At 44.5% G+C, this 16,124-nt stretch overlaps 2 protein-coding genes across 3 annotated transcripts in view; one reads left to right on the forward strand and one right to left on the reverse strand.

Moving 5' to 3' along the window:
- igflr1 (IGF-like family receptor 1) overlaps window positions 1-1,934 on the forward strand; it is a 9,595-nt gene extending 7,661 nt beyond the window's left edge. The window contains exon 7 of the mRNA XM_037980326.1: window positions 357-1,934. Coding sequence (XP_037836254.1) covers window positions 357-691 — 335 coding nt within the window. The 3' untranslated portion in view covers window positions 692-1,934. The remainder of the gene's footprint in view (window positions 1-356) is intronic.
- Window positions 1,935-2,965: 1,031 nt separating this feature from the next.
- The window catches only part of kmt2bb (lysine (K)-specific methyltransferase 2Bb), a 28,444-nt gene continuing 15,285 nt past the window's right edge, over window positions 2,966-16,124 (reverse strand). For both annotated transcript variants that reach the window (XM_017426543.3, XM_017426542.3), the window contains exons 25-36: window positions 15,924-16,041; window positions 15,730-15,808; window positions 13,894-14,054; window positions 13,620-13,787; window positions 10,481-13,517; window positions 9,854-9,954; window positions 9,628-9,762; window positions 9,284-9,536; window positions 8,157-8,264; window positions 7,472-7,555; window positions 5,714-5,843; window positions 2,966-5,583 (exon numbers count right to left, since the gene is read on the reverse strand). In XM_017426543.3, coding sequence (XP_017282032.1) covers window positions 5,308-5,583; window positions 5,714-5,843; window positions 7,472-7,555; window positions 8,157-8,264; window positions 9,284-9,536; window positions 9,628-9,762; window positions 9,854-9,954; window positions 10,481-13,517; window positions 13,620-13,787; window positions 13,894-14,054; window positions 15,730-15,808; window positions 15,924-16,041 — 4,650 coding nt within the window. In that variant the 3' untranslated portion in view covers window positions 2,966-5,307. The remainder of the gene's footprint in view (window positions 5,584-5,713; window positions 5,844-7,471; window positions 7,556-8,156; window positions 8,265-9,283; window positions 9,537-9,627; window positions 9,763-9,853; window positions 9,955-10,480; window positions 13,518-13,619; window positions 13,788-13,893; window positions 14,055-15,729; window positions 15,809-15,923; window positions 16,042-16,124) is intronic.

Genomic DNA, 16,124 nt, shown 5'->3' on the forward strand with positions numbered 1-16,124 from the left:
ATTAAGTTTCATTTTTCTGGTGTATCAAATACTTATTTCACACAATAAAATGGAAATTAATTATTTAAAAATCATACATTGTATTTTTCTGGATTTTTGTTTTAGATTCCATCACTCACAGTTGAAGAGTACCTATGATAAAAATTACAGTCATTTACAAGCTTTGCAAGTGGGAAAACCTGAAAAAATCAACAGTGTATCAAATACTTGTTCTCCCCACTGTATTAATTGTTCACAGTCTTTGCGAAAAACCACATTTTATAAAATCTAAACCATCCATTGTAACTTTTACAATCAGCTTATTCCTAATATCCTGCGACACCCTCTGACAGTACGGACATGCTTGTTTCCTTCAGGCGACGACATCATGGCAGCGCCGCTGCAGACAGTGCTGGACAACCTGGACGTCCTCGAGGAGCTGGTGATTTTGCTGGACCCCGACACCCAGGGAATCAAGAGCACCAAGCACCTGGCCTCCCACTGCTCCTTCCCCTCCACCTGGATCACCTACACCTACTCTATGAAGGAGAGCAAGAGCCCCCTGAGGGCCGTGCTGGAAGGGGTCGCCAGCAGGAACCCCGACTCGACCGTGGGCCACCTGGCCAGGCTGCTCAAACAGATGGACCGCAACGACGCCGTTGCCGCTCTCGCCAAACTCAAGCCCGGTCCGCATGAAAAGCAGTACTTCTAAACAGCTCGTTTCCTGCTCAACCAAACAGTATTCCTTCGATATGCTTGTTTTGACAGCAACAGCAGATGACCCAGTTTAATGGCAGCTTGACTTCATCTATTTACGTGGTCTCTCACTCTGTCGGTTTTAGTCAGGGTCCCCCTCCAAGCTGCGTTTATATGAATTTCTCTTTGATAAAACTTTTTTGTTTACGTGGAAAAGAATGCCCAACAGAAGACTCCCTAACGTTGGGTGGAAAACAAGCCGGAGTTTCTGGATCCTCTTAAGCTCGGGTGACCGGATGTCCCAGATTTCCATGGGACAGCCACCGTTGTTTCAACGACCTGTCCCCTGGAAACGTCCCAGATTTTAGCGTTTTTCTAAATGAGAAAAAAAAAAAGTTGTAGACTTGTTATTACGGTAGCCGGTCGAGCTGAACATTACAGACAGAGAAGAAGAAGAGCAGAGCTCGCCGCCTTTAAAAAAACGCAGGATGAGAGAACAGGGAGTAGCTGTGGCGAAAGAGAGAGAAAGGGAGAGTGGGAGTAATCCTGACAGGATGATTAAAAGCTCCTAAAGCCCCGCCTGGTTCGGTTCGGTGGCTACGAGAGTTCATCCAAAGGAGGATGCTTTAGAATTGATTGGTGATCTTTAGTTTATATTCTGTTTTGCTTTTTTATTATGGTGATTTGTGAACAAAGACTTTCCGGCTTTGGTGGGTTTGTCTGCTCAGTTCGGACAAAGGAACGTCCCTCGGTGACGGAAACAGAACGAGACAAGAACCGAGGATGATGAGGAGGGAGAGATCATCGTCTGGTTAAATGTGCATTTCTTCTGTCACGTATAAAAAACTGTTCTTTTGCAAAATATAGGTGTTTTGGCATTTCATCAGCCGAGGGAATGTAGTTAAATAATTAAAATAATTTACGATGACTCTGCTTTTTCATCTAAAACGAACCAACTTCTAAAGAGTATCTGGCACAAAAATCTGATTTTATTTGTTAAGTTTTCAGTGTGCTGTAATGTTTTTGAAGAAATCTGTGACTCTCCCATGTATATACATGTCTGTAAATATATACATGTTCATATTCACACACACACCCTCACTTACATTAGTAGACACCTTTGCCCCCGCAGTTTTAGCACTCCATTACTGCTACTATTACTTTATTCGTTTTGTTACTCTTAGGAAATGCTAACAGCAGGGTGGAGAGACTTTTGATTTTTTTTGTTTATATATGAATAAATATGAATGAAAACATAACAGCCCTCGTTTCATCTTGATAACATTTAATTCTTTTTTTTTTATCCCCTAACTGGAAACGTCCCCAGAAATCTGGTCACTAAGAGGATTCGCTTGTTTCATGACCGAAAGTGCACTTTTGTTTGGTTTTGGTTTTTTTTTGGAGTGCAAATGTTCGACACCAAATGACTGGCCCGTGAGCACAGATTGCTCACAGGAAACTGAAAGAGACATTTCGAAGCTGACGCCTTTCCAAACTTGGCTCATCACCTACAAGATTTATTTCTGTCCTTGTAGGGGGAGGTTAGGTTATATTTTATTGAGAGCATTGGCTTTTGTTGCTTTCACTTCTTCAGCAGCCTATTTATGGATGCTAATCGAAGGTTTTCCTTTTCCTTTTCTTTCTATTGAACATTCAGATTGTAATCCTTTGAACACACACCTTTATGTCCATTTATGCAGTTAGTATTTTATACAAAACGTATTAATCATTATGATTTATATCTTATTTTCTCAGAACAACTATAATAAAATTAGCGTTTCTTTAAGGAATGCCTATCGCCTGCCACCCTTGCACGCTGAAGTTTGAAACAATCTTCAGGTTATCGCATCAAATCCTAGGTCAATATGCATAATATTGAATGAGTGATGGTTACTGACATGTTTGGTAACCAACATGGCCAAATCCAGTTGACTACAAAAGTTAATCAGTTATAGATGCACATTCAATGATTAAATTTGGAGAATTACATTAAAATCTATCCACTGGTTCACAAAATATTTTGCTAACAGACTAGGTTGACTCCCAACATTTTCACCCAGTTTGCGCTCAATGAGGTCAACCCTCAGCCCAACATCTGGAAAACCTGACCGAGTTGTTACCGGTTTCGGTCACGTCGCTGCGGCGGCCCATTTTTGAAACCGTGTCGACTCCAAGAGTCGATCGGCCGTGGGCGAACGTTCCACCGATCGAGAAGAATCCCGCCCGCTGGCTCGTGAGCCGTTTTGCAATCCCGCGGCCTCATCGGGGTGATGACAGACACCAAAATGTGTTCAAACATCTTAACATATTTATTAATCAACAATATAAATAAAAAAGTGCATAGAAAATTAAACAGGTTTAGAAATATATATACAAATATTTACAAACTCAAGGGTTTTTTTTTGTACACGGTAACAAAGACAGAAATTTAAAGAGCACATTTTCTCATTTGTATCTTTTACACTTACTTTTAAAATAATCCTATTATATATATATATATATTTTTATTTATATCTATATATAGTTGTGTGTGTATATTATATATATATATATTTATATAACATACAGCTTTTTTTTTAAACAAATCCTGGGAAAGATGGTCATGATAACTTCTGCGTCTGACTAGTGCTTCTACATCCTTCAATACACACACACACACACACACAAAGACAGGAAAAGGAACACATGCGCGCACACACACCTATATACGCAGATAAGGATATTAAAACCGAGCGATTCTTTTTTAAATCATCAGTCTCTTTTTGCATCAGTATTCCCAAACATCTGTGTGAAACAGCTGAGGTAGAATCCTTGCAAGGAGTTGGGAGCGACTCTGCTCGTGTGACCGACACAAGGAGATCTGGGCTCTGTCCCAGTGATTGGACATGCGAGGGGGAGGGGGGGCTGAATGGGATGAAACACCACCTCAGTTTGCTCCGTCGGGTTTCGGGAAAAGAAATGTTGGGGAGCTAAAAAAATAAAGAAAAAAGAAAGATGATTTTGGGCTTTGAGTAGGCTAACAGTGCTCACTTTCACTCCTGTGGCTGATTCTAAGACCGTCGGTATTCTCTACAACTCGATTTAAAAAAAAAAAAAATAATAATAATAATAAAATAAAACGTCTCTTGAAAAAAAAATATATATATATATATATATAGAACAAGTTCTGTCACGAAAGCTTTAAACGTACGACACAAGCGTCCCGAAAGAAAACTTCAAGTAAGTAAATGAATTGAAGGGCATCGTCTGTAAACAAAACAGAGGATGCCGAGGGGAGAACCTAGCCTGCCACCAGCTACACACAGCAAAACCCTTTACAATAAAACAATTAAACAAAACAAAAATAAATACAAACAGTGTGATTTCAACGCGCCTCGTTCTTGAACTTACAACGTTGAACATTATTTCAAAAAAGGTGCTGAATGCTCTCTCAGCTCCGCGTCATCAGCATCCAAAGCTGAACACTCAGTAGCAAAATGCCTTCTTTTTTTGTTTTCCTTTTCTCTCCCCCCACCCCTTCCCGGCGCTCTCCCTGATTTAGAGGATCTGTAGCAGGTTTCACAATCATCATGACTACATTGGATGTTTATTTGCGAGCAACCGCAGGGCGGCAAACGACATTATTGCGATAAGTAACGAGCATCTGCCAAGAGGATAAAATATATCTTTAAAAAGGTGAATTCCTCTGCAAATCTTCGCTTTTGGCTTGGGTAGTGTTTGCTACATACTCTGTAGACTGAGCAAAAAGAAAAAAGAAAGTCTTTTAGACACGCTTTATGACACTATGTTACTGACTGAAAGCAGTCCTTCGCAACGACCAAATTTGGAAGAAAATGGATGAAAACTAGACGCGTGGTGGTAAGTGGGGATCTTCGCACAGTTCAAAAAAAAAAAAAAACGTTAACTCGAGTGCATAATTTTACTACGAGTGACCTCAGCAGGGAGAAGATACAGCTAGACAGTTCCTGATTCGCGAGACGTTTTAGTCCGACTAAAGACAGAAAAGCTTTCAAAGCTTAGCACCATGGTTTGTTTAGTTATTCACAAAATGTACATCTTAAAAGAAAAAAAAAAGTTTTAAAGAGTTGAACGTGAGGGAAATAAAACATATGAATACAGGTTATGGCTCATAAACACACTTCACCACTGCACGGATGATGGGTGGGTGGGTGGAGGGTGGGGGGGCTACAGAAGCACCCGTCACTGGAGGATGGAGCGGACATAAAAATAAGTTCCATGGACAGACGTCTCCCTCCCAGAAAACAACAGAATAAAAATAAAACAGAGGGGGATCGAGTTATAGATAAGATCAGCAATGATTCAAACATATAAGGCTTGGTGAGCGTATCCAAAGTTTGTTTGTGTGTCTTTTTGTTGGCATCTCATCCATTTACATCAGCGGACACTTCTCGTTTCCACTTGTAACGGTTGTGCAGGTGTAAATGGCGAAGCCACGCCCCTGACATCTGCTGTGCGGGCGCTGATCCTCACAAACGGAAGCATGTGGCGAACTGTCCCACAGTTGCAGGAATCCTCTGCCCTGATCGCGGCCTCGCTGCAGTGCCACCTTCAGAATAAGGCTTTCGAGTAAAACCCGGGAACACCCCCCCGCTCTTCCCTTTTTTCCATCCCTCAGTTGAGGAAGCGCCGACATCGCCGGGCGCCGCAGTTGCAGCCGAGTTTGTTGCTGGCGTCTTCGATGGGGAACTTGTAGTCGTAGGTCAACTCCTCCCCCCTGTAGATCTTGCGGAGCGCGAAGATGACGATGTGCTTCCGGCCTTCCACGTTGATCACCCGCGAGTAGCAGTTGGGCTCGCAGGAGTGGTTGATGAAGCGGGCTGCGTTGCCGTGCATGGTGGCGTCCACCACGTCGAAGTCGTCGATGCGGAACATGTAACACCCGATACCCTGAACAGGGAAAAAAAAAAAAAAAGGAACGTTACCCTTCTTACTTTTACTCCACGATATTTCAGCTCAAACCCGAGCTACGTTAGAGTGGAGCCGATCCGAGGCGCCGCGGTGCGGCGGCGTGACAAACCTTGCCGTCGTAGTACTTCTCTCTTTTGTCGGTGAGCACCGAGCGGATGACGATGCCGGCGTACTCGATGACCATCTCACCCGATTCGATGTTCCTCTTGCAGAACAGGCCGCGGCCATGAATAGCAGACCTGCGACGACAGATGTGAAAAGGTAAACAAAATAAAAAAGAACATTTAATAAAGTCAGGAAATGGGCAGGGATTTTCAAATGTTTGAAGTTAAGGTAAAAATTCTCGTCACCGTCAGGTCCTTATTTTTTTTCCCCCACACCAGCCAAGTTTCCTAATCAAGGTGCTCATTCCCAGCATCCCTTTCTGCCATCGTAGTTTATTTTGAAAGGCTTATGAAGTGGCAACTATGGTCATGGGTGAGCTTAGCTTTACTGCTATTTAAAGAAACATTGACTAATTATCCAACAAATTTGAAGCGTTTTTACTGCTTAAAATGCAGATCCTTAATAGAATCTGCAAGCAATGCAATTCTTTGCACTGAAAAATACTCAAATATCATATTTTGATGAAAACATTGAGGTTTCTAATAACCTTTTTTCTGTACAGCTTCCTTAATTTAGCCTCTTAATATGTGGAAGTCATACAAAAACCTCGAGTCCATCATTCCTTCTTTACTTTTAGGTCTGACAAACCATACTCCCAACATGGCCTGCTCTGTGCATTCAATCATGAATTCCTCACCTTGTTTTCAGATGTAACCTCACAAATTTGTAAGTTAATGACCTGACACTTTTCTTACTCCTTCTCTGTCAGCTCTTTTCTTAACGCAGAAGCTCAGGTGAATTACAGAGAGATTCAGTCCAAACGGTTGGTTTTATTTAAACTTGCCTTTTCATGTTAGTTTTTCGTCACTAAACTGCAATGAAGTGTGACTCATTTGGGGATTTTATTTATTTTATGCAAACAGTCATGCATGCTTTAGCACTTCTTCTTTTTCTCTCAGCCGTTTCCCTTTTCAGAGGTCACCACATCGAGTCATCCTCCTCCATCGAACTCTGTCCTGCGTCCTCTGTCCTCACTTCAACTACCTCCATGTCCTCTCTAACTGCATCCATATATGTCCCTCTTTGTCTCTAACATCCTTCTACCAATATACCCACTGTCCCTCCTCTGCACATGTCCAAACCTGTGCTGTACCTCTGATGACCTCATTCCTGATCCTGTCCATCCTTGTCCCTCCCAAGGAGAACCTCAACATCTTCAGCTCTGCCACTTCCTGTTCTGTCTCCTGTCTTTTTGTACGTCCCACTGTCTCCAAACAACATAGCTGCTCTCACCATTGTCTTGTAAACCTTTCCTTTGACCTTTGCTGCCACCCTTTTTGCCACAAATCACTCCTGACACTTTTCTCCATCCACTCCATCCTGCCTGGACTCCCTTCTTCACCTCTTTCCCACACTTCCCGTTTTCCTAAGTACTTGAAGTCCTGCACATTTGTGACCTCTGTTCCTTGTAGCCTCCCTGTTTCCGGACTAATCGGAGCAAAAACAGAAAAACAGTGCTAAGAAACCCGTGATGTCTGTGTCAAGTGGCGTTTTGAAGACCGGAGCGCACAGATGTTTCGTTTCATCACTGACAGAAACAGGAAGATCAATTAAAAACAAAACTGGAGGTGACATGTCAGCTTGGTTTTAATACCTAAAAAAACAGGCTCTTTGTTTTTGTAATTGGCCGGGTTGTGTCGCATGAAAAAGTGTTTTCAATCATGACGAAGAACTTTTGGTTTGGTTTGCGGCTGGAGCTGACCTGTACACCCCCACAGCCTCCTTGGACGTCCTCTCCAGGTGTCTGAAACGCATGGCCATGGGCAACTCCAAACTGGTGGCCCGCCTTAGGGAAAAAAACAGCAGAAATTTAAATATTCACTAAAAAAAGGGTTTCTACTCTGTGGGAAAATCCTAAAACAACAACAACTATATAAGTAGGAAAAGATGTCGATGTTGAGAAAAAAAAAAGAAAAAAGGAAATAGGCACACACTGTTTTAGGACTTGTTGCTTTGGAAGTCCTGAAGCTAGAACAACAGAACCGCAACTTTGTGACACAACTTTCGTGACTCAAACAAATTAAACAGAATTGCTTCCAGATGTTCCTGGAACAAGTGTTCAAACTGTGAGGAGTGCTTCCTGGTTTGTTTGATTCAGAGCTGTGTAATGTTAGTCATCACATTAACCACGAATAAGGAGTACATGGAGATAATAAATAAGAAGAAAACAACCCAAGTCATGTCTGTGTCAGTGTGGGTTTTTTGGCTTAAAAGGAGTACCGAGACGCGTTTTGAAACCAACACCGCTTCATGTGGAGGACTGGCTTCACGTCAAAGAAGCAAACTGCTGCATCAAATGGTCTTCATCCAACATCAATGTTTTGACATCTGATTTCCCTTTAAAGACAACATGCTGACCCAGAAAAAAAGCCCTAATATAGCCTCACCTTGTGGACTTCAAAAGAACCTCATCTTCCTCGTCATCATAAGGTCCGATGTCAGGAAGCTGTCTGTGCTGAGAAGCCAGGAAGTTAAAGATATCGAATGTCGACTTCCTGCGTAAACAGAGGAAATAAGACAAAAAACTAAGTACTGTCTGTCGTCACGGCAACCTTCGAGCCTGGCTGCAGTGGAACAGCAGTGACATATTCGGTCGACCCGCAGGAAAGCCGAGTCACTTCGTTTCAGGTCGATTTACGTTCGTCAGCATGTTCAGGTTCCTTTTCTCTTTTGCAAAAACCATGAGGTGTTTCCCTCGCTGTTTGAACAAGTTCACTTTGTAACGCACGCTCCGGCGAACAGAACCACTTCGGTTTGTGAAATCGTAAGCAAACGAGTGTGAGGTGCGACGGTCTGATACAGAGCCGTGCGAAACCAACCGACGATAAACAGAACAGATAAACGTGTGACGAGTCTTTCAGAGAAAGGGCAAAAGTCTTGAATTTTACAAGAAATACCAGGGGGGAAAAAGAACACCTTATAAGGCAGAAGATCAGCATGTTTAAATTATTCACAAATTTTATTGCAAAATTTAGGACTTACGCACATTTTGCAAACTGATTACAGAATTGTGAGGCATCCAGGGAATTTTGGAAGGATCTCAAATTCAAGTTCCCATTTAAACCAAACAGCATAAGTAAGTTTAATGATAAAAGACAAAACCTGCTACTCCGAAAGGCCAACAATGGACGGAGTTGTTTTTTAAATAATCTACGGTCTATCTACAATTATTCCCCAATCTCAAACTGTTTATACGCAAAAAATAAATTTGCTGGATTCTTCCCTAAATTCCCATCTTTTCAATATGTAAAATAGTGCCACTTCATTTTGAAATCTCTTAGTGTTAGTTGATCAAAACACCATTTTGAATATTTATGACTTTATTCCTTGAACGCTCATCCTGTGATGTATCAGCACTATCGGCACGACGCTATCAAGTCTGACTCAGAATGCGGCAATAGGCGTTGCTATTCTTCATCTACACCTTGTTTGACACTCCGCAGGTGCTTTAATTCTCTCTGGTGTTCAGGGTTCCGACCGACGGCGCCATGGCAGCGGCGGCACGAGGACGTACCTAATGTAGAGCTCAGAGCGAGCGCAGCCGCTGGGATTCACAGGCAGATCGTCCTCCTGGCTGAACTGTTTGAAGAAACGGAAGGTGTGCCGCTGGCATCGATGAGCTCCTTCCAGTTGCTCCAGCAGGTACACCACGGCGTCGTGGACCAACCCGAGCATTCGGGCACCGGTGATCTTCTGAAAGGTCAGAGGTCGGAGTCTTGTGATGGCCCGAGCCTCCTGCACGCCGTCTACCACCGCTTTCCAGGCCACTGAACGCACGGTTGGGGATTGAATGCCACGAGGTGAACATAATAAAAGGCACGCAACACTTACATATCAAAGAAATGTTTTTCCATTTACCCTCAATGCTGTCCGCCTCCACACTGAACCCATCATCGCTGGAGATCTCAAATCTCAGATGAGGCTGCTCTCTGTTAGCTGGACACTCTCCATCGTCATCCGACGGTGATGCCTCATCTGATGTTGACGTGGCGCCTAATAAAATATAAATCGCACGGCTTGTTATTACAGTCCTTAATGATTTCTGTTATTGTGTGAAATCTGCCTGATTTTAAGCTGCGCATACCAGAGTACTTCTTCCAGTCTGTGAGATTGCTGTGTCCCACCAGTTCCCACGCATGTTGCTGGCCTTGTTCATCCTGAGACGGATAACTCCAAGGCTCCGAGCTGGAAAGGTAGAGGAGATAAATATTTTCAAAACCAAAACGCTGACGAACTTAATGTGTAACGCTACACTTCCAACCCAATCTATTGTTTGATAGTAAAACTATTAATCCAGATTCTAAAACTGCACCGTTTGTTGAGTACAACAGGAGTCAAGCGCACAATGTTGGTAACACCGTTCAGGGTGCGGTTCATGTCAAATTTTATTTCTCCAGTGAGACTTAGTTTAACACGTAAGGTTGCAACAATTTAGAAAGCTCAGCTGAGAAAATTCCAAAAATAAAAGTCATACAATTCGAATTTGTCTGATTTTTCAACAAAAGTTCATGGAGGGGGACGTGTATGTTCCAAATGTAACATTAAGCTCACCCATGATTATAGTTTCAGCTTTATAATCCTTTCAAAATAAAACAAAAATGGCAGAAAGCTGCTGGGATGTTTCAAGATGTCTTTTTTTTTCTACTAACAATACATTAATGACAGATTTTCATTTTTAAAAAATGCTGATTCCACATGTATAAAAACTTACCCCGAGCTGTCAGAATCACTCATGTGCTCCTCCTTCAGCTCATCCAGGTTCAGGACTCCTTTCACCGTTGGGGTTTTGATGCGAACTCCCGAGGCCCTGCTGGAGATGCTCGGGAAAGGCGCCTCCTGGTGCTCCTCGTCCTCGCTGATGGCCTCCGGCTGCAGGAAGTCGACTTTCGACTTCTTGGTGACGATGCGGTCCGAGAGCGAGGACACCCTTTTCATGCGGACGTGGGTGCGAGGGCGAGGCGCGGGGGCTGGTGCCGGCGAAGGAGAGCGTGGCGACGCCGGTTGCTCTGGTTCGATCAGGAGGCCGGGTGGTAGGACCAGGGAGGAAGGGCTCATGGTGCAGAGTCCGCTCCACTTGGGCGTGTAGTTACTCGCCATCGCTTGATTAATAATGGCCTGGGCACTTTCGGCAGGAGTCACGGGATGAGTTTCTGTAGACACGGAAGCCTGCCCTGTTGCCTTGGACGACTTGGATTTTTTGGATGAATTGGACTCCTTCTTCTTCTTTGGTTTCTTCATCTCTGGGACCGTTTCGTCTTTCGGTGCTTTTGGGTTTTTCCTCGACTTTTTCACATTTGACAGTGCAACCGCGCCATTATTATTGTTGCTGTTGGTGAGCAGCTGAGTGACTGTAGCTGGATTCTGGACAGCAGGCGTGACCGTTGCGGTGACCGGTGTAACGTTGGCGCCAGGGGGCGGGGCCATCATGTTACCGGCTGCCGCCAACGTGGCTGAAAGTGCGTTGCTCTGCAAGAGGCTGGCGATTTGAGTAACACAGTTGTAGGACGGGGAGTTGGGAGAGGGCAGCTGGAAAGTGTTGCTTTCAGGGTTCTTCACAAAGATCTGGCCGAGCCGGTTCACCAGGAGCACATGCGGCGTAGGGTCTACGTTTGGACCGCCGACCTCCTTCACAGTGAGGATAGCGTGACCTGGCAACGCCTGGGGCAGCACCGGCTGCTGAGGCTCCATGGCCGGCCTGGGCGTGGAGAAGTTGATGGAGATTGTGTGCCCGCCTGTGGCTTCCTTCTGCACCGACGAGGAGCTGTAACCGTTCAGGATCACAGGGGCGGTGGTGGTTTGTAACGGCGCCGGAGCAGCCGAGCAGTGCGTCGACACCGAAGGGGAGGAAGAAACAGCGGTGACGGCTGCAGAACTAAACGGCTGCGTTTGCGTGGAGTACGCAGAAATGGAAATGGTGGCACAAGTTTCCGCTGGGGGACAGGCGCCTGGCATCGCACGTAACCCCGGATCATTCGAATTCATGACATTTAGCTGCATTTCTGTCACACCTTCCACAGGAGTCAGGGCTGTTAGTTTGGTCGAAAAAGGCTCAACGGAAGGGAAGCTTGTTGATTCTTGCGTTGCCGTCACTGGCTGAAGCGTAATACTCGTCAGAGGAGGCTGACTGAAACCTGGTAAACAAGAATACATCTCGAGAGAATCGTCAAGGCATTGTGATGGGTTTTGCGCGTCGGCGGGCATTAGAGGAGAGGGTTCGAGGAGAGCCAGCAGGGAGCCCTGAGTGTTGTCAGCCGACTCTGCTAATGAGGGTTCGATCATGTTAGACGCTAAGTGGTTCATCAGCACAGCAGACCCTTCAGATGCAAAGTTGTTACTTTCAGGGTCCGAGTTCAGGACTTTAGACACCTCAGACTGGTTCGGAGCATCTTGTAGCACAGGAAGTAGTTCTGTGAAACATGGACTATTGTCACATCTCTCAAGAACAAGAGGCGTTTCAGGGACAAAGCCTAAACCGGAACCTAAGAACATCTCCTCTGAATATGATGTCACAGGCACCTTCGTGAGTAAATTAGGAAGACAGTCTACAATTGGAGAGGGTACGGTTTTTTGATCTGCTGAGGGAGTGTCTGAGCTGTTGCTGGCATCGTTGGACGAAGGCGGACACAAAGGTGAACTGTCACCCGTATTTCTTTTGGAAACTGAGATGGCAACCGACAAAGATTCTGCTTGTTTTTGATTTGACGATGTGTTGGGGAGGTTTCCGCCGTTCGTAGTTTCAAAAGCACTTTTATTGTTAAGGTTTTTGTTTTGTATCCGATTTTTGTCGGAATCCCCCGCTTTCTGAGCGTCATCGGTAGTCGCCACACTCGCATCGCTCTCCGTGCCGTCATCAATGCCATCCAGTTGGGCCAAGGGCCGCGAAGAAGAGGAGGAGGGCGACTTGGACCGATCCTTCGACAGCGGGCGGCTAACTATTGTTCGTGAAAAGTCAAAATAGTGGTCCATGTCGTCATCAGAGGACGTGTTTCCCAAGTCGTCTTTGGCGGAGGCCGCTGATCGTGGAAGATTTGCAACAAGGGTTTTCTTCTTATGCACCTCTTGGGTTCTCCCCCAGAACTCCTCCTGATCCTCACCTTCCACCACGATTTGCGCCCCACAGTTCATCGCCACTCCCTCATTCAGGAGTGTTTCTTCAATCTCGAGTTCTCCCCGCATCTCCTCGCCCAGACTCATGCTGGGATCCCTGTGGAACGAGCCGTACGGAAATTCTTCGCCGTGCTTGTCCATGTCCCCGTGCGGCGACGTACCGTTCGTTGGAGAGATGTCTTCGGGTTCCGGGGAAGCCAAGAAGTTGTGCGGCACCTCGACAGAGTCCGACTGGCTCAGTTCAAATGACAAACGATTTCTGGGTAAATGCTGCACGGACGAGGAGTACGGCAGACTCACAGAGGCCGAGCTGTCCTGCCAGTGAGACTGAGGAAAGAATGACGGGGTGCACTGCGGTAGCGCACTCCCAGGGCACCGGCCCGAGGAGCCGTTTCTACCTCCGACCGCGCGGGATGACGGACAGTTCATCGAGGAGTCGGAGAGCGGGAACAGTGGAGAGGTAGGCAGGGAAGATTTGACGGCACGAAGGGTGGCCGGTCCGGTTAGAGGAGCCAGAGGAGGGGGAGACATGCGACCACGAAGACTCGATGTCTGAGAGTGTGGGCTAAGGCGACGAGCTCTTCGAGTCTCTTCCAGATCACTTATGGTCAGAATGTGGTGGGGTTTTGACTGGGCAATGCCTAAAAGTAAAAACAGATTTAATCATTAGCGTGAGACTTGTATGCTAGTGAAACCATATAAATATGAACATGCAGAAAAAAACTAAACGGTTGGTATCTTACCTGGAGATGGAAGAGGTCGGGACAGTCCTCCAGCTGGTCTTCTGGGCAGCGGATGAGTGGGAACTCTTGGCTTTGCACTGTGATCTGACTTTGAGGGAAGACCTGGGACAAAGGCTTCTTCTGTTAGGTGTTGGGTTTCCAACACATCGTTTTCTTGGGCTTCAGATTCTGTAGATTTAAAGAAACAGTCTAAGAAACTATTTCTACCTTTTACTATGAAGACAAGCATGTCACGTCACACTGTAGAATACATTAGCTGTGGTCAGTTCCTCACCAAGTAGCTGACAGGGGCTGTGAGCGATGGTTTGGTTTTCTCCTTGGTCGGGCATTTCTTCAACAGGCTTCTCTGGGACTACGGGCCGGACTTCCCGGATTGTGCACGTATATCTGCACCGCCGCAATGGGTTGACTGTACTCCAGTACCACCGAGAACACCTGAATGAGGAAAAAAATATGAGTTGCTGCGTGCAATTTTAGTTTGCATTACATTTATGCCTCATCTCTATTAATCTGGATCATTTTAAAAACGGATATTTCTGCTGCGTTCACACCTCTCATCTAAATGCATTTGTGTTTTTTTTAGGTGAGAAAAATGGAGGTTTTTAAAATTGCTTTCCACAAGTTTTTTACCAGTTTTTTATATTATTGAAGGTAGAAAGCTTCTGAGAAGCAATGACGTAGAAGCCTATTTTAAAACAATAAACAAAAATAAAGCTGTTTTAAGAATAAGAACATAAAGTTTTCTGGACATTTGTCATAGCATAATGAGATGCAGTGTGACAAACATAGCAGCGTGCACAATAAGAAACTAGAAACTACTAGTTTACTACATGCACATGTGGTAAACTAGTACATTAGGTAACATAACGTTGAAAAATGTGCAAAATAACAAGTGATGGACATCAGAGTGGCAGTGGGGAGATAGAAGTTACAACTCTGGGACTGAACCAGTTTCTCAGCCTGTTTGTCCAAATTTTGCCGGCTCTGTAGCAGTTGCTGGACAGAAGGCGAGCAAACACGTCATGAAGTTGCTTTCTCTGACAGACTGCAAGAATATACAGTGCCCAAATCTGGAAGGATAACCCCAATGACGTTTTGCTGCTTCAGCAGCAGCCTGAGTTGTTCCGGCTCTCAGCCGTGCAGCACAGCAGCTACACAGGAAGATACTCCCAATGGTGCTGTGGTGAAAGTTTATCAGAGGTCATTGGGAGAGGGTGACCTGTTTTAGCCAATGAGCTTTTCCCAGAATGTGGGAAGTGTTACGAGACCAGGTCAGATCTTTTGTACGTGGACGCCCAGGAGTTTCACACCCTCTACAGTTTCCACAAGAACATTGTTGATGTGGGGGGAGGATGGGCTGCACATTTTGTTCCTCTGTAGTTCACAACCTATTTTCTCTTGGATATAATTAGGATCGAGTCATTATGGGTGAACAGTTCAGCTAGATTTACAACCTCTGTTCTGTAAGATGAGTCAGTCCCACAACAGTAGTGTTTCCTGCAAGCTGACCTGTCTCGTTTTATGGTGATGCTGCCACCACCAAACATTAATTGTGTGCTGAAATAGTTAATAACAGACAAAAAAAAATAAAACAAAACCAAACTGTTTTGGGAGAACTGTTAGCCAAGCTAAGAATGTTTTTTTCTCTGTAATTTTAAAGGTTATTAAAGTGGATGTTTTTGCTTCCTGATGGTGCAGAACAGAAATTTGTGTTTTTTTCCCCCGTAGGATTGTGTGAACAATCCTCTGTCCACACAATGTTTTTTTAAACAATCATCCCAAAAAAACAGTAAAAGAAAATATCTGGACCACTGTAGACAGGACCCTAGAAATCAGTTGTCTCATTTTCTTCAAATAAAATAATTTATTTTACAAATCATAAATGAGCAATATTAATTTATAACAACTCATTTTTCTACTTATAATGCTTTTATAAACTCTGTTTTAAGATTTATTTCACAGCAAGATTTATTTTTGTCAAATACACATAAATGCATCCCAGTAAAACAGATTAAAATGTCATTACTGCACATAAATAGTCAATTTCATTTCATGTTGCAAATTTGATTTCTTTATATGGTTTAATTCTAAAAGGGAAAATGCAACTTACTGAAGGCCCACGGGGAACAGTTTGCCTCTGCAAGCTGAGAGTTCAGTCAGCACGCCTAACTTCTCAATCTGCAAGGAACCTATGAGGAGATAAGGTTTGTTTTGTGTAGGCTACTCAAAGATATCAGTGAGGAAAAAAAAAAAACAAGCAGCCTGTTCAGAAAACCCCAGCTGGATTATTCAACTCTAGCTTACCAATCATCACATTGATCAGTTCAGGTTCCACGCCGGTCAGGAACTTCCTGCGAAGGCTGATCCCTTCGAAGTCCACGTAAACTCTGCGGTTGACTTCAAACTCCTGACCGGTTATCATCTAAAACGCAACACAGAAAACTCATGTCAGAACACCGAAACCGAATCAGGCCGACACGTCCGAATTGGATCAGAAACCGAATT

The sequence above is a fragment of the Kryptolebias marmoratus genome, linkage group LG16, assembly GCF_001649575.2.
Source record: "Kryptolebias marmoratus isolate JLee-2015 linkage group LG16, ASM164957v2, whole genome shotgun sequence".
NCBI lineage: Eukaryota > Metazoa > Chordata > Actinopteri > Cyprinodontiformes > Rivulidae > Kryptolebias > Kryptolebias marmoratus.